Here is a 24,274-nt window from a genome sequence, read left to right on the forward strand (position 1 = left end):
GCTTGATTATCACTGCAAGCTAGGTGTATTATGTGTGCACTTTTCATTGGCTTATAAGCAGCCTGCAGGCTTTATAAAGCAGCAGAGAACTGTTTGGGAGTGAGGTTCTCCAATTGTGTGTTTGGTAAGTTTTAGAGCAGTAGGAGACAGACCTTGGAGGTGGCAGCTCCAAGGTTTTGGCTGCGCTCACATATGGTGTTAAATGCTGGTTCTGGGGCCCCGGGCAGTGAGAGTTCCCGGGGCCCCAGGCTGGCTCATGCACCATTGTTTTTTATCTCTATAGTGTCAGTCTGCTGCTATCCCCGCCTCCTGCAGAACTCCAGTCCCCGCCTGCATCCCTTCCCTCCCTGCTGATTGGAGGGAAGGGACAGGGGCAGGGACCGGAGCTATGCAGGAGGCGGGGGAGCAGCTCAGACTGACACTACAGATGTAAACACAGCCTCACGGCATGGCTGTGATTTATGAGGGATTGCAGAGTGCAGGGGGACTTTAGGGGGGTTTGGGATAGCAACAGAGGCTGGGCTGTATAGGCAGATCCAGCCTCTGTATGCAGATAACATTCTTTAAACACACCTCGGGTTCTCTTTAACCTCCTGAGCGATAATCCCGAGCTGAGCTCGGGGTATGTCGCGCAGGAGGAGTTCTCAGGCCCTGGTGGGCAGATTTGCATTATTTTTTTTGTTTTGTTACACGCAGCTAGCACTTTGCTAGCTGAGTGTAACTTCCGATCCACCGCTCGCCGCCGTGCCGCGCAGCCCCCCCCCTCCCCGACCCCTTGCGCAGCCTGGCCAATCAGTGTCAGGCAGCGCTGAGGGGTGGATCGGGACTCCCTCTGACGTCACGACGTCCATGACGTCATCCCGCCCAGTCGCCATGGCGACCGGGGAAGCCCAGCAGGAAATCCCGTTCTGAACGGGATTTCCTGCTTACTCTGATCGCCGAAGGCGATCGTAGTGGGTGGGGGGATGCCGCTGGGCAGCGGCTATCATGTAGCGAGCCCAGGGCTCGCTACATGATTTAAGAACTAAAAAATTTTAAAAAAAGTGCTGCGCCCCCTCCTGGGCGATCTTATTGTATCGCCCAGAGGGTTAAAGGACACCTGAAATGAGAGGAATATGGAGGCTGCCATATTTATTTCCTTACCAGTTGCCTGGCAGCCCTGATGATCTCTGTAGCTGCAGTAGTATCTGGATCACCCACCTGAAGCCAGCATGCAGCTCATAACTGATGTCCGGCTAGATTGTCGGGCTTCAGTCAGAAACCTCTAAACCTGCATGCTTGTTCAGAGTCGACTGCAAAGGATTTGGAGACTGAGGATCAGTAGGGCAGCCAGGCAACTGGTATTCTTTAAAAGGAAATAAATATGGCAGCCTCCATACCCCTTTGACTTCAGGTGAGCCTCCTGTATCCATGAAAGGTTACACTACATACGCTCTTTGCATTTTGTCGAACAAAATAATCAGTGTGATTGTTACACATTTAAATCTCAAGTGTATTTGATCAGAGCTTAGGTGTTTGCAAACATCTGATATGGACACCTTGTCATCTTCGCAATGTCGCCTTTGTGCTCATTGAACACCTGTGATCCCCACTGCTCACTTGGTGATGGGAATAAGCGGAAAAAGGTATTAAAGATTGCAGTCAGGCCCCTTGACACCCACTAGACCGTAGGCATCAGGCTAGGTTGTCTTGTGGAAATCCTGCTCTGCTCTCAGCTCCCCCCCCCTCCTTTTTTTTAAGTGCCTTTAAAATCTAATGTATCATAGACTTAGCATAAGCTTTGCAGGTTTTATAGCAGCAGCCATACTGTTGCTCTCCCATCTGCAGGATGTTACAGGTCATTTGATCAGGTCTGAGGAGGTGGAAGGCCTCCGCTCAGAGATAAACCCCTCTCCTCTTTGTCCAGGCAGATTGCTTCCCCTCACATTGCGGCTCCACATGCAGTATATGCTGCTAACTCCAGTTGATTGCTCTCTCACCATCGCCAGTCACTCGCCACTGTGCAGGGGTGACTGCTGAAACAGAAGAGTGTTTACCGGTCACTGAGCCCATCTTTCTGCTGCATCCACCTGCGTCTCCTCCCGTTGTCACAGAAACCGGCATCACTGCACTGGATGTGGGCTGCACAAGCCAATTTGTAATTGGATGTTATTAAAAATTACTCTTTACATTTCCATTTTAGTCTGCGGCCAGCTATGATACCGCAGCTATGCCAAGGCGCAGAAATACCTTCCTGACACAGAGGATGGCTGCGTATGATCGCTCCCTCTCGTCTGTATTCGAACACCTATAATGCAATGTGTGTAGCTAGTGGGTGGAGCCACACAAGCCATTTCTTTTAGTCTGTGTGTGCCAGGAAATGCATCCAGAGGTGCTTGGTGTATGGGCATACCTACCAGTATTTTGCTTGAAGGACACCTGAAAAGAGATGTATTTTCAGGCTGTCAGATTTATTTCCATTTAAAAGGAGTCCAGGTAAAAAAAAAAATAAAAAAATAAAAAATAAAAAAAACTTGCCTAAGGAGAGGGAAGGCTCTGGGTCCTATAGCGCTTCCCCGGTTTTCTCCTGGCCAAATTGTTCCTGTGCTGGCTCCCCCGTTAGTCTCTTGCGCATATGCAGTAGGGAGCCCGCCCGCCTTCGGGAGCTCTTGGGCTCTCGAAGACTTCTGAAGCTCCCCCAAAGAGGCAGAGAGCAGTCTCCAACCCATCAGGCTAAGGGCCCATTTTCTCTAGGAGCGATGCAGCTACATGCCCACATCGCACCGCGGGTGTCCTGAAACACATGCAAGGCAATGGAAGAGTTTCCACTGAGTGCATGTTGTGCGAAGCGATCCGCTGCAGATTCTCGCACGGCCGCATCCGCCCGCAGCCGCGTCCCATCTCTTCAATTCACTTCTGCATCGGGAGATGCGGAAGTGATGCGGCCGGCGGTGAAAGTGATGTGGCTACGTAGCCGCATTAACATTACTTAGTAGTGGAAACCCTAACTGGGGAGCCAGCGCAGGAATGACAGGACCAGGAGAGGAAAGGGAAGGCTCTATAGAACCCAGAGCCTTCCCTCTCCTTAGGTAAGTATCCCTTTGTTTTTCACTTCAGACTCACTTAAAGGGAACCTGAAGCAATTAAAATATTTAAAATAAACACATGACGTAGCTGCAAATGAATATTACATACTTACCTCACCGTCAGTTGCTCTGAGAAGCTCACCATTTTCATCTTACAGTGATCCCTTTCAATTCTGACAATATTTTGTCAGAACTGAAACATACCAGTTGCTGTCAGTTACAACTGAATGTGCAAGGTAATGTCCATGTTTCCCTATGGCCCAAGTGGGTGATATTACAGTTTTAACAGTGTGCTGACCAGGAAGCTGTTATGGGGTAATGGACACCTGTGTATGGTTATTTTGACTTTTTATTTTCAGTTCAGGTTTTAAAGCAATACCAGTTGCCTGGCAGTCCTGCTGGTCTTCCTGACTGCAGTAGTGTCAAAATCACACACCTGAAACTGAGTCTATTTAGTCAAAGTTCAATCAGAAACATTTGACCTGCATGCTTGTTCAGTCTCTATGGCTAAAAACATTAGAGGTAGAGGATCAGCAGGACAGCCATGCAATCTGTATGGTTTAAAAGGAAATACATATGTCAGCATTCATGTCCCTCTCACTTCAGGTGTGTTTTAAAATGATCATGCATTTTTCCTGATTAAACACAGTCCTTTCAGGGTTCTGCGGGGGAGCAAAACTCCTCCCGGCAGGGGGAACATGGCCGGGCCGCACATGTGTGATGAAGGTTTCTGAAGAGCTTTGGCAGTCTTCTGAAACATGGCTGACAACCAGGGCTGTGGAGTCGGAGTAATTTTGGGTACCTGGAGAGGAGTTGGTGGTTTCAATAAACTGAGGAGTCGGAGTCGGAGGATTTTTGAACCAAATCTATTGCCTTTGTAAAAATGAGACTAAGGAGTCGGAGAGTCGGAGCAATTTTGGGTAGCTAGAGTTGGAGTCTGTGGTTTCATAAACTGAGGAGTCGGATGATTTTATTACCGACTCCACAGCCCTGCTGCCAACGCAGTCGAAAAGAGGGGTGGAGCATCACCTGTGTGAACATTGGATCAGGTAGTATTTCCTAATGCACCCCCATTCACCACCGTACTTTTTTATTTATTTTTTATTTATAAATACTTGAGCAGCACTGATCTATGGTTGTCACATTTATAGCAAAAATGGAGTCACCAATAGTCTGACAAGAAAATCCCATAATGCATCACTTCTGGAGAGCGATCCTACATTGGCACAAAAATGATGGAAAGAAGAGATAGCGATGTTGTTTGACTCCCTTGATTTAGTGAGTTGACTGATCTGAGAATTCCTGTAGGCCGGACTGCAGCCTCTCCCATGAATAGGGGTCAGGGCCAGGAGGAGTGGATAGTTTTCCTTCAGGATGGCCTGACACCTGTCTAATCTAAGCGTGTTTGCTACAAAATGGGCAGAGTTTGGCAGGCTATATTCAGCAGCACCGCAGACTCCAGTCTGTCTCCAAAATATCAAATTATTGGTAACAACACGATTTTACACAGCGAGGGGTCTCTTCCAGATGCGCTCAGTTGATTATAATTTACTACCTGATTGTTCTTTTGTGTTCTTTATGATTTTTATACTCCCAGCTCTTTATATGTTCTTGATAGTGTTTAGCAGGTATATAGGCATCACGTACTGAGGCACACCTGCGATGTTTGTGGGAAATCATAGTTGGGGGGGGGGGGGGGTGGAAGGCTTTGTTTGTACAGTTATGAATATAGCATTGTTAGGTTTATTTTTATTTTTCTATATTTTTGGATGGAGGGGGGTGATGTCACAGCCTTATGTCTTTAATGGGAGGTTGAAGTTACAGGAATACGTACAGGAGCAGTCGTGTTTTAAGATTTGCGTTCTGCTGGTTGCAGTACGTGTTTTAGGCTTCACTTGCCAGTTGCCACAAGCACGCAGCAAGATGACTCAGAATACCAGATCTGTGTACACACTTCAGATAAACATCAGTAAAAAATCTATTTTGTGATTACTCAACCCTCTGGGCGATACAATTGCATTGTCCAGGAGGGGGCACAGCACTTTTTTTTTTTAATTTTTTTATTTTTTAAATCATATAGCGAGCCCTGGGCTCGCTACATGATAGCCACTGCGCAGCGGCATCCCCCCACCCACTCCGATCGCCTTCGGCGATCAGAGTAAGCAGGAAATCCCGTTCAGAACGGGATTTCCTGCTGGGCTTCCCCGGTCGCCATGGCGATGGGGCGGGATGACGTCACCGACGTCATGGACGTCAGAGGGAGTCCCGATCCACCCCTCGGCGCTGCCTGGCACTGATTGGACAGGCTGCGCAAGGGGGGCGGGCTGCGCGTCATGGCGGGTAGCGGCGGATCGGCGGCGATCGGAAGTTACACGCAGCTAGCAAAGTGCTAGCTGCGTGTAACAAAAAAATTATGCAAATCGGCCCACCAGGGCCTGAGAAATCCTCCTGCGCGATATACCCCGAGCTCAGCTCGGGATTATCGCCCAGGAGGTTAAAGGAGAACTGTAGTGAGATGTGCATGGAGGCTGCCATATTGATTTCCTTTTAAGCAATACCAGTTACCTGGCAGCCCTGCTGAGCTATCTGCCTGCAGAATCACACCAGAAACAAGCAGGCAGCTAATCTTGTCAGATCTGACAATAATGTCAGAAATGCTTGATCTGCTGCATGCTTGTTCAGGGTCTAGGGCAAAACGTATTAGAGGCAGAAGATCAGCAGGACAGCCAGGCAACTGGTATTGCTTAAGAGGAAATCTGGCAGCCTCCATATCCTTCTCACTACAGTTCTCCTTTAAGGAGATAGATTTCCCAGTATACAGATGAGCTGCTGGTCTGTTGAGCAGACCAAGTTTGTCCTTCAGTGATGACGGACGATGGATGAGCAGGAAATACCCCCCTGCAGCTCGCAATGGAGAACTGCAGTCGGCAGAGTAGGATGTAAAGGCTGGTACACATTATGCTACTTCCCATCCGATCAACTTTTCCAAATGATGATTTCTGTCATGTCCGAGCTGCTCTTGATCCATAACTGGATTGATTTTGTGCCTAAGGCTAATTTCACACCAGGACGTTGCGTTAGAGGGGGCGTTAAGGTCGCATAACGTCCCTCTAACTCAACGCCTGGTGGTGCTGGATCTGGACGCGTCAGAGTGAGCTGCGTTGTGCAGCTCACTCTGGCGTCAGTGATGCCGTGATGCGCACTCTTGTGCGCATGCGGCATCACGTGATCCCGCCGGCCAATCGCCGCACAGAGCGGCTGCTCCAGGAAGTAAACACTGCACGTCATAACGTGCAGTGCATATTAATTAGCCATGTGCCTGGCCGCTCTCCGCTCCTCCCCAACATTACTGAGCATGTGCAAGCAGTCTAACGCGGCTCAGCCGCGTCTAAAGTACTGCATGCAGTACGTTGTCTTGTGACGCAGCGTTACAATGTAACGCAACGTCCGCACTGTGAACAGCCCATTGATTTTTCATTACTGTGCGGTGGGCTGCGTTACAGGCTGCTCTAACGTGCGCCTGTAACATCCCACTGTGAAACCAGCCTAAAGGATCTGAAAATCGATCCTGTTGATCGGGAGCAGACTGGACATGACGGAAATTATCGATCAACCTGAATTGGATTGGATGGGAAGTTGCATTGTGTGTATCAGGCATAGGTGTTAGTTCACATGGGTGTTTGGGGTGTCATCACGTTCAGGATGAGCCAACCGGATCGAGCAAGGCATTTACATGGACGGGAAAAGCCGGTACCTTTGTTTAAAAAGTGGTTCCATTCATTTGAATTGACAGTGCTTGCCTGATGAATGCCGCCTTAAACGCTTGTGTGAACTGGCCCATATTTAGGAAACTTCTGGAGGGTAGGCTATCAGTGCTAGGTACCTCTGTACTTTGTCTCTAATGCTAACCACACATATTATAGAAGTACCTGAGATGAAAGAATCCGGGCACCAGACCACAAGGCTTGAAAAGCACAGTCATCTTTAAAGATACCCGAAGTGACCATGTTACATGATGAGATAGACATTGGTATATACAGTGCCAAGCACACTAATAACTATGCCGTGTTCCTTTCTTCTTCCCTCTCTCTGCCTGAAAGAGTTGAATATCAGGTATGGAAGTGGCTGACTCAGTCCTGACAGGAAGGGACTACAGTGTGACCCTCACTGATAAGAAATTCCAACTATAAAACACTTTTCCAGCAAGAAATGGCTTCTGAGAGCAGGAAGGGGATAAAAGGGGTCAATCGTTCATAGATTTTAGCTTTGGCATACTTCAATTAATGTGTCATTGAGCAAAAACAATAAAACAGGTAAAACTTACAAAGTAGATTTAAACATCAAATAACTGTGGAATATCTTAAAAAGTCATTTTTAAGAGAAGGAAGATGGATGCAATCGTTTATTTCATTAGTTTATTTTCGCCTCCGGTGTCCTTTAATACATCTTCAGTATACAAAACACAGGCAGGGAAGTGTAGCCTAACAGCCGTTTCGCGGGCTATACCCACTTCGTCAGAGGCAGGACACAAATCTGATTTATGTTTCATCTCTTCAATTCTCCCTTTGAAGGAGGAAGTACCGGAGAGCTAGAATGCAATGCAGAACACATAGGCGCCTTCAAAGGTGCGTTTACCGTACCCCACTATACTAAGTATGGCTGAGAGCCCTAAGCATCTTCAAGTGGCCCTCTAAGGCTCCCCATTGGTCTATTACAAGGATGAGTGTAACATCCCCTACCGTAGTCTGCATATATAAAGATTCAAGTTCTGATCCAAATCATCAAAATTTTGTTCCCAATGTGAACATGTCATCATGAAATCTGGGACTGCTCTGGGCCATCCCCTCCTTGGGTAAGTATCAAACTTTCCCCTTTTCCCCCTTACAGGTTTGCTTCAAGCACGTTTTCCACAGAGGTAATCAAATTAGTCACAGATGAGGGGGAAATACACAGGCTTAACTCTCTACATACAGGGGGGCATATTTCTGTTTTCCTTTTGTCCTGTGCAAGAGTTCAGGTCCACTTTAAGAGGATCTTTCATGCTGGAAAATAGAATTTTTGCTTTATGTCTTCAGCAAAAAGAAAAAAAAATGAAATCCTACAAATTGGCGCAGAGATGTAGAGCAGGCCATTGAATGGATTTGAGGAGTTGAAAGCCTTTATTTTGTGGAAAGATTACTGGCTCGCCACACTGTGCAGATTAGCCAGAGTGTGATATGGCTGCGGCACGGTTTAATATCCTGTCTCCTCTTCCTTCCAGGTTTTTCTCTGTCCAGCATCCAGGCTTCGGCTTGGAGTACCCAACCGCCACCATGGAGCCCAGTAGTTGGAGCGGCAGCGAAAGCCCCGCCGAAGACATAGAAAGGATGAGCGATTCAGCCGATAAGCCTATGGACAATGACGCGGAGGGCGTCTGGAGTCCGGATATAGAGCAGAGCTTTCAGGAAGCGCTCGCCATCTACCCACCGTGTGGGAGGAGGAAAATTATATTGTCTGATGAAGGCAAGATGTATGGTAAGTCCCTTTTAACTGCTGCCTCACTCGCTAATGTGACTAAAGCCCAACTACAGTCAAAATTACACAAACTAGGTTCTCCAAGCTGTCAGGGCGGTTGGTGATATATAGAAGCGTTACTTTTGGAAAATAAATTTCCAGACTGAACAGGTAAATGTGCAGCTGTGCTTGTTTTCAGTTGTGTAACCGCAGAGCCATAAGACCTCTGTTGCCTGGCTAGTTTCCTGTTGGCAGATTGAGGTCTTACAATTGTTCACACCCACTTCCTGTCCCACCTCCTCCTGCAGACTCCTCCTCATTCTTTTAGTTGACTCTGAGGCTAGGTTCACAGTGGGAAGTTACAGGCGCATGTTAGTGCAGCCTGTAACGCAGCCCCACCGCACAATAATGAAAAATCAATGTGCTGTTCACAGTGCCCACGTTGCGTTACATTGTAACGCTCCACATCAAGAGAAAGTACTGCATGCTGTGCGTTATAGGCGGCTAAGCCGCGTTAGACTGTTTGCACATGCTCAGTCATGTTGGGGAGGAGGGGAGAGCGGCCGGGCACATGGCTAATTAATATTCACTGCACTCAGTGACATGCAGTGTTTACTTCCTGGAGCGGCCGCTCTCTGCGGCGATTGGCCGGCGGGACCACGTGATGCCGCATGCGTCCAAGAGTGTGCATCACGGACGCCAGAGTGAGCTGCACAACGCGGCTCACTCTGACGTCCACATCAGAGAGCACCAGGCGTTGCGTTAGGGGCACGTTATGTGCCCTATAACATCACCTAAACGCAACGTCCTGGTGTGTAACTAGCCTGACTCTTCATGACCATATGTACTTCTGCATGCCAGGTGTCTCTGTCATGCAGAAGTGCATATGGTCACAATGAGTCGAAGATGACTAAATGAATGAGGAGGCGGGACAGGAAGCGGGGAATGCAAGTGCATTGTAATGCAGGGTTCCTGGGAAATGTAGGCTGGCATCTGTTTTTTTCCGGTTTGAGGATGGTTAAAAAAAATTTGTTTCATTTATATTTTTTTTCAGATTTTTCTGATCCTGATTGGATGTTTCATGAACAGTACCCTGTGAACTTTGCTTTACTTTTCCACCAGCGCAGCTCACTCTCCCTTTCCACACTTTGAAGCACCTGAAGTGTGAGGGATATTGAGGCTGAAATATTCATTTCCTTTTAAACAATACCAGTTGCCTGGGAGGTCTGCTGATCATTCTGGCATCAGTAGTGTCTGAATCACACACCAGAAACAAGCATGTGACACACAGTCAGTATTTATACAGCTTCAACATCTTCTGCAGCGCTTTACAGAGTATGTATAGTCTGTCACTAACCCTCAGAAGGGCTCACAATCTAATTCCTGTGCTAATCATATGTCTGTGTATCGTAGTCAACGGAGTGCCCGGGGGAAACCCATGCAGACGTCGGGAGAGCGTATGAACTCTGTGCGGATTTGAACTGGGGACCCATCTCTGCAAGGAGAAAGTGCCGTCCACTTTGGCACCGTGCTGACTTAAGCACCTGATCTGCTGCCTGCTTGTTCAGGCTCTATGGCTAAAACTATCAGATGCAGAGGATCTGCAGGACAGCCAGGCAATGTGCATTGTGTAAAAGGAAAACAAAAGTCAGCCTCCATATCCCTCTCAGGTCAGAGGTGTGCTTCTTCTGTGAGCTGTAATGCTAGGTACACACTAAGAGATTTTCTTGCAGATGTCAGATCGATTATTTCCAACATGTCCAATCTGATTTCCGATTGATTTCCAACTGTTAACCACTCTCCTCTATCGGAAAATGATCAGAAATCAGATCAAGCGTGTTGGAAATAATCAATCTGCCAGAAAATCTCAGTGTGTACCCAGCATAAGTGTGACTCCAGCTCCCCTCTGTGATGAGGAAGGTGACTGGTAATAGCCGGTGACGTGTCGGCACTTGCAGGGGATGCAGACATGCGAGGATGAAGGGAAGTGACTGTTGTGCTCTGTAAGATAAGCACCTGTGAATTATGTAACAGGAATTATAAATAGGTAGCCCAGTTTCACCGCCTCAAAGCAGCGGGCAGACGGAACTGAAGACTACCTAAAAAATAAATAAATAAAATAAAGTTTCACTTACCGGGGCTTCTGCCAGCCCCCTGCAGCAGCCCTGTGCCCGCGCCGTGTCAAAAAGAACGTCCGTTCCCCCGCCGCGGCTCACTTTTCTTCACGCAGCGGAAGCCAACTTCTAAGTCTATCTCCACTGCGCCCTGGCCACACGTATCCCCGTATGTGTTCCCGTAGCCAGGAGTGTCCTGTGCAGGTGCAGTACCAGAAAATCTCTACTGCGCCTGCAAGGACGCATGCAGCCAGGGCTGCACAGGCACAGTGGATACCCACTGCGTGAAGCAAAAGTGAGCTGCGGCGGGGGATCGGAAGATCGGTTTGAAACTGTGTGGGCAGAGGTCGGCTGCCGGGGGCTGACAGAAAGTCCCAGGTAAGTCAATATTGTTTTTTTTTTTTTTTTTTTTTTTTTTTTTTTTAGGAAGAGTTCGGGTCCCCTTTAAACACTGTTTCTAGGCAGCTGGCTGACGCACCTGTTGGAATGAGTCAGGGCAGGTTCGCACTCGCATGTGCGGAAATCACGCACGTATTTTAACATTTCTTTCCTCCCGTTTACTTTTTATCCAAAGGAGCCTAGCTAGAACGGTAAATACAAAAACACACAAAAAGAGAAAAGTTATCGGAATCCTGCGCTGCAGCTTCAGTCAGACGGCAGGTTTGATTCCAGAGCCGCTGAACCGCTTAATGAAGGCTAAGGACGGATTATTAATTGAGGTTATCAGAATAGAATTATTGGCCCGGTAAATTCTCATTCAGGCCGGCACAAGAGGTTTGCAGAGGCTGCGGCCCGCCTGGACGAGAGGTCACCACAGAGGGCCCGCTCCGTCCACTGAACGGCTTCGCTGGCACTAATTAATTCTGCGATTCGGCGTGCGGGGAGTTTCAGCTCCTCAATCAGTAACAGTAGGAGGCTGAAGAGAAAACTAGCACACAGGGTAGAGGCGAAAGCAGATGGTACTGCGGCTGCTACCAGCTGTGCTCCCCCCCCCCCCAGTGCTGGCTGGATGATGTAATGGAAAGACAGATATCCCCCCCCTCCCCTTTCCCCTCTATGGTGTGCAAGGCCCTTCCAGGCTGTCACTGTGGACTGGATACAGCAGCAATCCTCTCTAGGCTTTTGGTTTGCAGCTGTCATGTGACCTCAGCAGCCAAATAGAACATAATGTCTGGAAATAAAAAAAAAAAAAAGATTTGGGCTGATGCTGCTCAGCTGCTCTTGGCAGAAAGTTTGAAGGCCCTGGTTTCCTGCTGGATTGCCGGGTCTGGAGATTAACTGATCTCTCCTCTTCCACATTGTGATTTGCAATTAAATTGGAGTGGGGCTGCCGACTGCAGAACGTCTCTTCCATTTGTCCTGCTTATCTGGTGCTCGCTTGTTTTCTTTTGCGGCGGCGTTTAAAACGCAGATCTCTAGTCCTTGTTGGGTGTTTTTTAGATGAAGATCCGCTTAATAAAAAATAATGTTGTCCGTGTTTGTTTTAAAGCTCCACTCGACCTGAGCTCCGTACACACGCAAGATTAAAGTTGGCTGAGGTGGTCGATAATGACAGTCTCAGCCGATAACCAGGCGTGGCCACCGATCCCAGACTAGCAATCTGCCAGGTGGATCAACTTGGCCAAGCAATGGACTATTGTTTTGTGTGCGATGTTCACCGATGCTTGTGCCGCGTTACGGTACGAACATGCTGCTCCGCCACCCCGCATAGCAACACAGTGCGTCGTCGGCTATAAAACTGACTTTGAGTGTCTTCAGCCCAACCCAATGATGTTGTCCAAGGGATCGGGTCCCGATCTTTGACGCGTGACATCAGTCAAAGGTGTACACACCTCTGTCACTGACCAGGTACATTTTCTAAACAAAACCCCTTGTGCAGTAGTTTTAGCTGTGCACCTTTGCATTAAAGCTCAAAGGGAACTTAAAGTGAGCGGTATATGGAAGTTGACATTTATTTCCTTTTAAACAATACAGTTTGTCTGGAATCACGCTGATCCTTCTGGTATGAGTAGTGTCAGTCACATCCCTGAAACAAGCATGCCAGATGTTTGTCAGAAACTTCTGATCAGCATAGGCTTGTTCAGGGTCTTTGGCTAAAAGTATTAGAGGCAGAGGATCAGCAGGAAAGCCAGGAAATGGGCATTGTTTAAAAGGCTGTAAATATGTCAGCCTCTATATCCTTCTCACTTCAGGATCCCATTAAAGGGAAACTGAAGTAAGAGGTATACGGAGGCTGCCATATTTATTTCCTTTAATCAATACCAGTTGCCTGGCAGCCCTGCTGGGCTATTTCTCTGCAGTAGTATCTGAATAACACCAGAACCAAGCATGCAGCTAGTCTTGTCAGATCTGACAATGTCAAACGCCTGATCTGCTGCATGCTGGTTTAGGGGCTACGGCTAATAGTATTAGAAGCAGAGGATCAGCAGGAGGGCCTGGCAACTGGCATCGCTTAGATGGAAATAAATATGGCAGCCTCCATATCCCTCTCACTTAAGTTGTCCTTTAAAGTGTACCTGAGACTGGGGTCAGGGGAAAATTCATAAAAGGGGGACTTACTTTAGTCCCCCTTTTAGACCTTTGGCTCCATCGCCACCATCCTGGGCCGCATCGGGCCATTTCTATTTCTCCAGTCAGGCAAGTAGGCCCATTTTGGTTGTGCAGTTCGGCTGCGCATTCGCCACTATTGCGCTACCGATGACAGGAGCGTTCTGCTCCTGTGCAGTTGTACGGAGCTGCTTGTGGGCAAGAAGCTTAGAACTGACTAGTTTTTTTTGTGTTTTTTTTTTTCCCCCAATATTTATTTGGCATTTATTTAGTGAGTGTTTGCCCATTGAGAAATGTTTCCTCACCCTGATTTACATTCTGAAATGTATCACACCTTTAATCCTGTCAGGTGATCTTTGCGAATGTTTATTTACTGAGAGTACTAAAGCCTGTAGAAAATATATACCTAGTCTCCCAGAATGCTCTAGGGGAGAATTCCTCATATCCTAGGCTTACACATCACTGGGAGGGCGGAGTTACGTTCAATATACAGCCACATATATAGCTATAGGAAGAGTTTCTGATGCTCGAAGCAATACATTTCTACATTCTACTATAGGTCACTACAGTGCCTCTTACATTTCTGTAATAATCTGACCTCCCTGCCATTTCCCCGGGCTTCTGATGGCTTTTGGAGTGAGAACGACGTTTCCACACTTGTGTATCGCCGCAGAGCTTTGTGCGGCTGCTGTAACACAACAGCCCCAGCTAACTCAGAAAGTAAATATCCGACTTGTATAATTGGGCCATTCTTCAGCCTCTGTGCAATCTGCTGAAATGCTGTTACACAGTGCGTGATGCTGAACAGGTGGATGGTGTCTGAGTGTTTGCAGAATGACAGATGGATCGGACACACTGAGTGACTCATTGAAAGGAAAAAAAAAAAAGAACCCCACACCATTTATACTTTGTTGCATTGATAAGTCTTTCCGGGAAGGCTACGAGAATATGAGATGGATGTTTAAAGCGAGTGTCCTTCTGCTGATGACAGATCCCCAATGGCAGACGCCCGTTGTCCGTGTTTCCCACACCTGACCTTGACTCCAGCCTATAGCTCCTTGGAGAGTTTACATTTCTCAGTTTATGGTTTTATTAATAGTGTTTCTCTCTCTCTCCACTTTAACCACTTGCCGACCGCACACTCATACCGTGCGGCAGCAAAGTGGTAGCTGGAGGACCAACGACGCACATCTGCGTCGCCAGGTGCCTCCGTAATTAATTAGGAAAGGCCGCTCGCGCGAGCGGCCGTTTCCTGTTAGATCACGGAGCGGGTCTCCGTGAATAGCCTGCGAGCCGCTGATCGCGGCTCGCAGACTAAATGTAAACGCAGGGGACGTTTGTCTCCTTTGTTTACATTGAACGGCAGCAGCGCCGTAAGGCAGATCGGCGATCCCCGGCCAATCAGCGGCCGGGGATCGCCAACATGTGACAGAGGACATCCTGTCACAGGCTGCACAGGACGGATAGCGTCCTGTGCAGCCCCGATCACCAGGGGGGAAAGGGAGGGGGGGAATTTCGCCGCGGCGGGGGGCTTTGAGGTGCCTCCCCGCAACATGCCAGCCGGCAGGAGTGATCAGACCCCCCCCGCACATCATCCCCATAAGGGGAAAAAAGGGGGGCGATCTGATCGCTCTGCATGCAACCTGATCTGTGCTGGGGGCTGCAGAGCCCACCCAGCACAGATCATAAAAAACAGCGCTGGTCCTTAAAGGACTTCCGAGGCCAAAACTAAGAAAATTACACTGTACCTTTTTCTTAGCCGAATCCACGGAGGACGCCCTGCGCGTCCTCCGCTCCGTTCTGCCGTCAGTGTCGGCCTATTCGTTCCCCCAGGGCAAGCCCCGACCCCACCGAACGGGTCGCATCGATGCCACCCCTAAGATGGCCGCCGCCTTGATCCGCGGCTGCGCAGTACGCTTTGCCGCAATTGCGACTGCGCAGCCTTTAGCCCGCCTCCCGCCGCACGCTTCAGGAGGATGCCAGGACCCATACGCGGCGAGGGGCTAAAGGCTGCGCAGTCGCAATCGCGGCCAAGCGTACTGCGCAGCCGCGGATCAAGGCGGTGGCCATCTTAGGGGTGGCATCGATGCGACCCGTTCGGTGGGGTCGGGGCTTGCCCTGGGGGAACGAATAGGCCGACACTGACGGCAGAACGGAGCGGAAGACGCGCAGGGCGTCCTCCGTGGATCTGGCTAAGAAAAAGGTACAGTGTAATTTTCTTAGTTTTGGCCTCGGAAGTCCTTTAAGGGGGGGTAAAAGCTGGGTTCTCAAGTGGTTAAAGGACAACTGAAGAGAGAGGTATATGTAGGCTGCCATATTTCTTTCCTTTTAAGCAATACCAGTTGACTGGCTATCCTGCTGATCCTCTGCCTCTAATACTTTTAGCCATAGACCCTGAACAAGCATGCAGCAGATCAGGGGTTTCTGACACTGTCAGATCTGACAAGATTAGCTGCATGCTTGTTTCTGGTGTTACTTCCGTTCACTAAGTACTTTTGAAAAGAAAGAAAGGCCTGAGAATCGCCCATGAGGAGATGAACCACTCCAAAACCTGTCAGTTCTCTCAGATATCGACTAAGTACTGTATAGCGCATGTTACTCTTATGCGTTTTTCATGTATTTTTAATTGTACCTTTTTTGTTTTTTTGCAATTGTGGAGCTTTAAGGTGGCAGATTTTTCTGATCAATATCTATGAAAATTGAACGGTGTAGGGTAGTTTGTCAGATTCTTGATTTAAAAACCTAAGTAATTTGTTTCAGCTTTTTCAATGCTCAGGGAAAAATTGACCGTGTGGCAACATGGTCAGATGTTTCAAATGTTACAATCAGTCAGAAAAACTGATTGTAATTCTTGAATTGAAAAGAAATATAAAGCCCAATCTACACAATACGATTCTTTGTACGATTCGATTACGATTCTATTTACGATTCGATTAAATCCGACATGTCCGATCAGGATTCGATTCGATGCTTTTCGATTTGCAATTGCAAAACAATGGCAAATCGAATTGAATCGAATCCCGATCAGACATGTCGGATTTAATTGAATCGTAAATAGAATCGTACAAAAAATCGTATCGTGTAAATTGGGCTTAAAAGTTGCATGGTGTGTGGCCACCTTTATGTAGATATAGTGCAAATGCTGATTAACCCTTTACAATGCTCACACCATATGCATTGTGGGAGGCTTTAAAGTAAAACTGAACTGAATAATAAAAAAAAGGTCAGATATTTACCTGGAGAAGGAAGGCTCTGGATCCTGAGCCTTCCCAGTCCTCTCTCTGTCCTCTCATTTCAGTGCTGTTACCCCATTAGAGCTATTCAACCAACCGGTCGAATACACTTCAGTGAGCCTTCCAGGCTTCAGAAGCACTTGTTTCCCTGAGCGCTCCTGAAGACGGGTGGCTCTGTACTGCACAAGTGCGCTTGATTATGCCCCATGCCGCATGCGCAGTAAAGACTTAACCGTCATTTCCCTGAGTGCTCTTCATGCCATACGAGGGCTTCCGTGACAAATTCGGATTGGGGACAGCGCTAGAAACAGGACACAGAGGAAGGTACCGGGAAGGATCTTCAGGATCCAAAGCCTTCCCTTTCCATAGGGGCTGTCCAACTGGCGGCCCGTGGGCCAGATGTGGCCCCCGAGCTGCACTCACTTGCCCGGACTTTTTTTGTGCCAGGCCCTCTTCTCTGGCAGACCACCTGTGTGGCTCCGCCCCCCAAAGCCGGGACATTGATGCTTTGCCCCTGCCAGTGTTTGATACTAAGCTAAAGGTGTGGGGCTGGTTTCATTGATTTTTGATTGAATTTCTTTTGAAATCTGAGCAGTACAAGGTGTTAGAGGATCTTTCTATTGCCTACTGTAAGTGACAGCAACATAGGTGAAAAGTAATTTATGGCTCATTTTACTCTGAAAAAATGTACTTCTTATTTGTATATGTTTGCACATATTTTAAATTTTACAGGTTTTCGCTGTAGTGCCCCTTTAAGGCTAGATCACAGTGCTCAGTTGCATTGCAGAGTCATTTCTGCATGTCAATTCACTGCCCATACAATTCTATGGGCCTGTTCACTGTACTGCGTTGTGACTGATTGCGTTATTCTAACTCGCCGCATGCAGGGTTTATATAAAAGTCACTATGTCCAGTCTCCATTGCAGTTCACACGCATAACACATGCATTACACAACTGACCACTGTGATTCCCGCCTTAGCATAGTCACCTCTTCCTGTTTTAATTTCTATCACCGCGAGGCTGTGCATGCGGCGTCCCCGGCGCATTTTGCGGAGCCCGAATTCCGGGAATATTTTGCGCACCTCCTGAAAGCCGTTTATTGCTGTGAACCGTAGCGGGGCAGAGATCCTTCAGAAATGTCACTCTCAGTAAGCAAATAACAGATGTGAGGCATGGCATAGCGTGCTCCTCCATGTGTTATTGTAATCAGTGTACACACATTTCCTATTGTCCTCCGTGTCTCTCGGCAACATCGACAAATTGTGTCACAGACACCTGATCCGGCTGGGCAGTAATTGTAGAGGGCGCAGCAATTGTAAGGTGATCGTTCTCTCCCTCTCTCGCTTTAAAAAAAAAAAAAAATCCTAGACGTGTTTATCATAGCTGGGAGAAAAACACAGCAGTGAAATGCTGAGAACTTAATAATACTAAATATAAAGGTGAAGAGGATTAGAGGTAACAGGAGCTGAGCACAGCCTGTCCACTCCACAAATCACAAGGCTCTATTAAGGAGAATGGTGACTTTGAAGTTCCTGTGGATGGAGACCTTCAGGGGAAGGTTGAGGTGGCGGCTCTGGTCTTGCCCTGATCATAACCCTGATCTGTTGGCACTTTTATAGGCATGTCCTTGGCGAGAGTCGGGGGGGCTAAGTGAGGAATCTGACAGTTTCTCTCTCCTTTTGGATTGAACATACTTTTACTATCAGTGGTCTCTTGCCTTTTTCGAACGGCTAGGCCTGGGACCAGTTGCGTAACTAGACTTATTTGGGCCCCGATGCAAAAATGATAGCATGGGGCCCCCTTGGTTGCTGATCCCCATGAGGGTCATGTGGTTGAGATCCGGTGAATGGCGGCAGAGTGTGTCTGGAAGAAAACAATTAGACAGGGCAAGGACAGTTTTCGTCAAAGAACAGGGAGGTTTTTTGATAATTAGCTGCTCTTGCAGTTTGGTAGAGGGAGGAGAAGGGGGCCCCCCTGCGGTGGCAGGCGTTGCAGGGTTGTATTTAACCCCCATGCCTGGGACCCACTGACAAGTGCTTTGTGATGCATCACAAAGTGCCGACAATTAGTCCATTCCCTGAGTGATTGCGGCTTGGCCCTACAGCCCTGCGATGCGACCGCCAAGTGCAAGAGCTGCAGTGGAACCTCCCTCATTGGGTTCAACTGCTGGTGATCGGCAGACGCTACTAAAGCTCTGCTAGTGGGTCCCAGGCCTTGGGGTGCCTTCAAACTTATCACTGCGATTTTTCAGCCTTGTTTTCCCGCTGTTTTTCAGGTTTGTATTCTCCCTTTTGCAAATATTTGCAGTCGATTCTTCTTCTTTTTTTTTTTTTTTTTTTTTTGTTGTTGTTTTGATTTTTATGCACATTTTCGCATTCTGATTTTTCCACGCATGTCAATGAAGTCAACCCTTAGACAGCTTTTTTTTTTTATTATTAAAAAGCTACTCTCCTGTGCCATCTGTTTTGGCATGCCGATGACTGAGTGTTTTGACAAGCTCTGCAGTTGAAACTCGAAAAATTAGAATATCGTGCTAAAATTCATTTGTCAGTAATTTAACTTAAAAGGTGAAACTAGTTTATAAAATAAAATCATTGCATGCAAAGCAAGATATTTCAAGTCTTTATTTGTTATAACTTTGATGATTATGGCTTACAGCTTATGAGAGTCCCCAAATCTCCGAAAATTAGACTATTGTGAAAAGGTTCAACATTCTAGGCTCAATGTGTTATACTCTAATCAACTAATGAATCCAAAATACCTGCAAAAGATTCCCGAGCCTTAAAACTGTCTCTCAGGCCTGGAACCCACTAGCAGCATGTTACTAAGTCACTTCTAAGTACTTGTGATTTGAAAAGCTCTTGCTAATGTGATGCTATGGGTGTGATCCCACTTGAGCTATGTGATTTTATAAAAATCCCCCATAACATTGCATTAGCAAGAGCTTTTCAAATCACTAGCGCTTAGAAAAGGCTGCTAGTGGGTTTGAGCCCTAGTTCAGAATTACTGACATACCGGTAAATGAACTTTTGCAAGATATTCAAATTTTTCGAGTTTCACCTGTACATGTTCCATAGTCCACATTAGTCAGTATGGATTGTTCTTAAGGGCATATCTTTGAGATTTGATACAGAATTATAGTAATTATGATGAAAATCTGTGCATCTTGTAAATGGGCTAATCCAATCTTGGAAGCATGGGATTGGTTCATTTCCAAGCTGCATAGACTTTCAACATTTGCACAATTCTGCATTAACTTATTGCATACTGAAAAGCCAACCAAAAAGACTGTTGTAACCCCCATCTTCTTACAGTGGAGTGTAGTGAAGTGGAATAAACCACATAAAGAACTAGAGGCATGAATCCAATAGCCGACCATACCTTTATTACATCATTAGGGTAGGTTTAGGGCCGCCGCTGTGTTTTTAAAATCGCATGCAATTTTTAAATCGCAAAGCCTTCATGAAAATAGAAAAATCGCATCACACCAGTGTGTACAGGTCTTCACGATTTTCATGATTTTTCAAAAGACCTTGCGATTAAAAAAACGCACGTGATTTTAAAAGCGCAGCAGTGTGTGCAGGCCCTTATAGGTAAAAAGTAGAGAAGTGGAAACTAGTTTTTGAGAAAAACACCATTAGGGCCTGTACACACTGCTGCGCTTGCGTTGCGTTTTTAAAAACGCATGCGTTTTTAAAAACGCAAGGTCTTTTGAAAAAGAATGAAAATCGTGATGACTTGTACACACTGGTGCGATGCGTTTTTAAAAAAACGCAAACGCAGTGCCTGCTGCGCTTTTTTAAGCGCAGCGCATGAAAAACGCATGCGCTTGCGTTTTTGCCTGCGTTTTTCAGAAGTCAGTATCCCAGAAGACTCTGCAATGTCCTGATTCCTGTTGAAATGTAAACTAGAAAAAAAACAAAGGATTCTTTAGCCAATCAGCAATTACAAGAAAAACGCAAACGCACAAAAAACGCAGGCAAAAGCGCATGCGTTTTTAAAACTACAGGCACTTTAAAAACGCATGCGCTTGCGTTTTTGCCTGCGTTTTTCAGTGTGTACAGGCCCTTACACGTCATAGATGCGTAAATTCTGCAGCGTCGGCTGCAGACAGAAGTAGTTTTAGCGGAAAACGCCTTTAGACCTCGGCGTCATATTGAGACGGCATTTACGGAAAAAAATCAAGGTCAGGAAGGAGATGAAAAAAACATCAGTTTTAAAGTATGAGTCGTGTAACGTCACCCTTTTCCCTGCTCTTCATTGCCTGATCTGGCTGTAGAGGTCTTTGTGCTGGAATGGTGATGGCGATTGGAGGGGGACGGATCCAGAGGCTTTTCTCTTGCAAGGTAAGTATCCAAATTGAGGTCTTTATTTTTTCCTTGAGTATAGCTTTTAGATTTTTTTTTCTGCCTCTACTTGGGCTTCGCATGAATTTTCTGGCAAGGATGTCAGAGATAAGTAAATTTGTCAATGTTGTGCTTTTGCTTGACCAGTTTTGTGAAGCGCTGAGGGAAGTGCGTGCAAGGCTGTGTACATTGCAAAAAAAAAAGCATAGAGACGAGATGGCCTTGAGCTATCTGCTGAGATTCCAGGGGGTTTCTTATACTTGGCCGCCAGCCAGTTTGCCGCTAATTTGGGCTGGTTCAAAAAAACCTTCAAAAGTGGGCGATGAATGTCACTCAGGTTACTGTAACCCCTGGGTGGGTGTAAGGCCCTGGTGGAAAGTTCCTGCTCGGCAGCATTCCATTCTTTGATGCTATAACAGCAAAATTGTATTGCTCGGAGTCATTGGGGAGCAGGTGTTGTTTGCCGCCCTTCTCTGCCCTGTTAGGTTTGTGGGAGCCAAAAAGAATTACAGGTTTTCTCTCGAGTGAGACGCCCATCGGGTGATTAGCTGGCGTCACCCACCCTTTGCAGTGCAGCTCCCAGCTGTCCCTATCTAGAGGCCAAATCGATCTGTCTTCTCCGTCGCTGAAACGTATAGATCTTTATACATTGGTGCCACTGATTACAGTGGACTGACACACTCATGCTGCATGCTTTTTATATCGGGGCTTCTTTTGATTGCTGACTGAGGTGGTTTTAGTTTTTTGTGCATGTTATACCTAGACATTCCTTGAGTGCAATCTTGCATTAAGGATTCCATCTTCATTCATTCATTCATTTATTTATTTATTTTTTAAGTTCGCTTTGCTTCTCAAGATAAAAATAAAGACTAAAAGTGTATTTGAAGTGACATGACAATATAAACATGGGTACACATAGAACCAGTCCTACTAAGAACTTCTGTGTTCCCTATTTATTTGTTTTTGATTGCACAGAGTAACAAACTGTGCAGTCAGAGGAGGGGTAACAGGATTGTGCAATAAAGTTCAAATGCTCATTATTCCTCTGTGTGGTGAGCTGAATGAACCCGATTTTATGCCACACTGACATGGCTGCTTTTTACATTTCACATTAGAATAATGAAAACTGGAATGGGAGACTGAAGAAAAGTTTAACTTACCATTTATCACTACACATACAAAACTTAAAAGTTCATTTTCAGTACACGTTTTCTATATGCTAGTTGTATGTACAATATTAAAGAGGAACTGTAACCAAGGGTTGAACTTCATCCCAATCAGTAGCTGATCTCCCCTCCCCCTCTTACCACGAGAAAGCTTTACCTTTTCTCAAATAGATCATCAGGTGGGTCTGTATGGCTGATATTGTGGTGAAACCCCTCCTACAGTGTGATATCACAACCTAGGTCCTGACCGTTTCCTGTATGAACCGGTTTGCACTGTGGTAAATAACAGCGGTTTCCAGTATCTCGCTCTGTCCATATGTATGTTTATATTAAAAAAAAAAAGTTTTAGCCCATCATTGTTAGGGTGTGTGTTTATAGATAATGGCAGTTTGTGCTGTCTGTTTTTTTTCTTGTCTGCCAGTAGTAAATATGATAACGTGTAGGCTGATTGTGGATCAAACATGAGCAAACTACATGGTGAATATCAATCAATTGCAGGCACAGATGGCTCACGCATGCGCTGTAGCACTGACCTCTGGAGGACCCAGAGGCTTCTAAGGTAAATTTAGGGGAACTACAAGAAAATTGTCCTGGGAGTAGAAAAAGAATAAATCCAGGCTTTGCCCCAATGAGTGTTGGGTACCCAGTTCACAAGCACAGTGGTTACCTGGGTGTAAAGGGTGAAACCACCTGCTGTATTCTGCAGGCATTAGATATGTATTTCATTACAAGTTGTTACCAACACAACACACTGTATACATCAGGAAGTGAACCTTTCAACAACTTCCTTGTGCTAGTCCATCTAATCTCCAGCTTTCCAGGAAATCCGAGGTTCAAGAAATGTCCCCGTGAAGACTTACCATTTCATAACACTGATTGTATCTGATAACCCTTTAATGCAGTTTCTGCATCACTTTAGAAATCCGCGTCTCGTTATTCACAGAGACCTCTTTTGACCTCCTTATTAAGATTTTCCTCATCTTATAGTCCTGGGGGGAAAAAATGTTACATTGTTTATTTTCCATAACTGGCGTATTCCTGACAAATGAATTATGTAGAGGTTTGTTTTCATTACAGCAGTGGTTTTTTTTCCCTATATAAAGTACAGCTTCCTAAGAGTTGTCTTAAAGCTAGACCTTAAAGTGAATGTAATATGTAAAAAGCAATATCTAACAATTACTACTTGCTTATCTACTGCCTCTGTGGCCACCCATGCAATGTGCAAAGATGGCCCGATCCAGTAAAGTACTCTGTTACTTCCTGTTAAGGTCAGGCAGTATTGATTGCTTTACCACCTTGTACTGTTCAGTTTTCATTGGGTTTCAGGCAAAATCAATTAAAAAACGTAAGCAAACCACTGACACGCTAGCAGAAACTTAATTGCTAGCACTACTGTGACAGCCAATGACAATTACTGATCCTCCTTAGTGCCAGATACTGTTTTCAGTCTGTATGGGCCATTAGGCTTAAAGAGCAACTGTAGTTCAAATAACATAATAAAATTATTGTGTTTTTGTTTTTTACAAGATTTATAAATGATTTAGTCAGTGTTTGCCCATTGTAAAAAAATCTTCACCCTGATTTACTTTCTGAAATTTGCCTGGGGCAACATCTTTAGTTCTTTCAGATCCATCTCCACAGAATGTTTACTTTGTGTTCTAAAGCCAGTAGAAATAACTGTTCCCCCAGAATGCTCTGGGAATTAAATTCCGCATAGCTTTGACATCAGACATCACTGGAAGAGGGGGGGGGGGGGTGTTACATACAAATATACAGCACTATATACCGGTAGATATAGGCAGAGTTTCTGATGCTAAAATCAAGATGATGAACATAAAAGTGGCTATCCTGAATTTACTGTGTTGTATGTCACTACAGGCAAATTTGGGTGGAAACTGCGAGAGCCATGGTCCTGACATCACACTGTGGGAGGGGTTTCACCACAATATCAGCCACACAGAACCCCCCCCCTGCCCCCAATGATCTGTTCGAGAAAAGGTTACGATTTGGGGGGGAGGGGCGCATTTATAGAATACGCCGTTCTTCATTGCTTAGGCACCATACAGCGGCATTGCCATTTTCTACCTGTCCAGAGCCCTCGCACGTTTGTGTGACTGATATGGTTAATTGAAGTTCCTGGAGGAAATTGCCTTGCCTTCAGATGTATAACACATGGAATTATGGGAGTGAGGCTCCGGTCGGACTCTTCATTTGCGGCCGTGTGCCGTGAAAGAGGGGCACAAAGTGGAAGCTGCAGGGAATTTAATAGGATTTCAGTTTGTGTTTCTCACTTGTGACATGCTTGGTGT

At 46.3% G+C, this 24,274-nt stretch overlaps 1 protein-coding gene across 4 annotated transcripts in view; it reads left to right on the top strand.

The window, feature by feature from the left end:
- TEAD1 (TEA domain transcription factor 1) overlaps window positions 1-24,274 on the top strand; it is a 248,592-nt gene that overhangs the window by 84,045 nt on the left and 140,273 nt on the right. For all 4 annotated transcript variants that reach the window (XM_068260967.1, XM_068260969.1, XM_068260968.1 and 1 more), the window contains exon 3: window positions 8,326-8,579. In XM_068260967.1, the coding sequence (XP_068117068.1) occupies window positions 8,378-8,579 (202 nt within the window). In that variant the 5' untranslated portion in view covers window positions 8,326-8,377. The remainder of the gene's footprint in view (window positions 1-8,325; window positions 8,580-24,274) is intronic.

The sequence above is a fragment of the Hyperolius riggenbachi genome, chromosome 11, assembly GCF_040937935.1.
Source record: "Hyperolius riggenbachi isolate aHypRig1 chromosome 11, aHypRig1.pri, whole genome shotgun sequence".
Lineage (NCBI taxonomy): Eukaryota > Metazoa > Chordata > Amphibia > Anura > Hyperoliidae > Hyperolius > Hyperolius riggenbachi.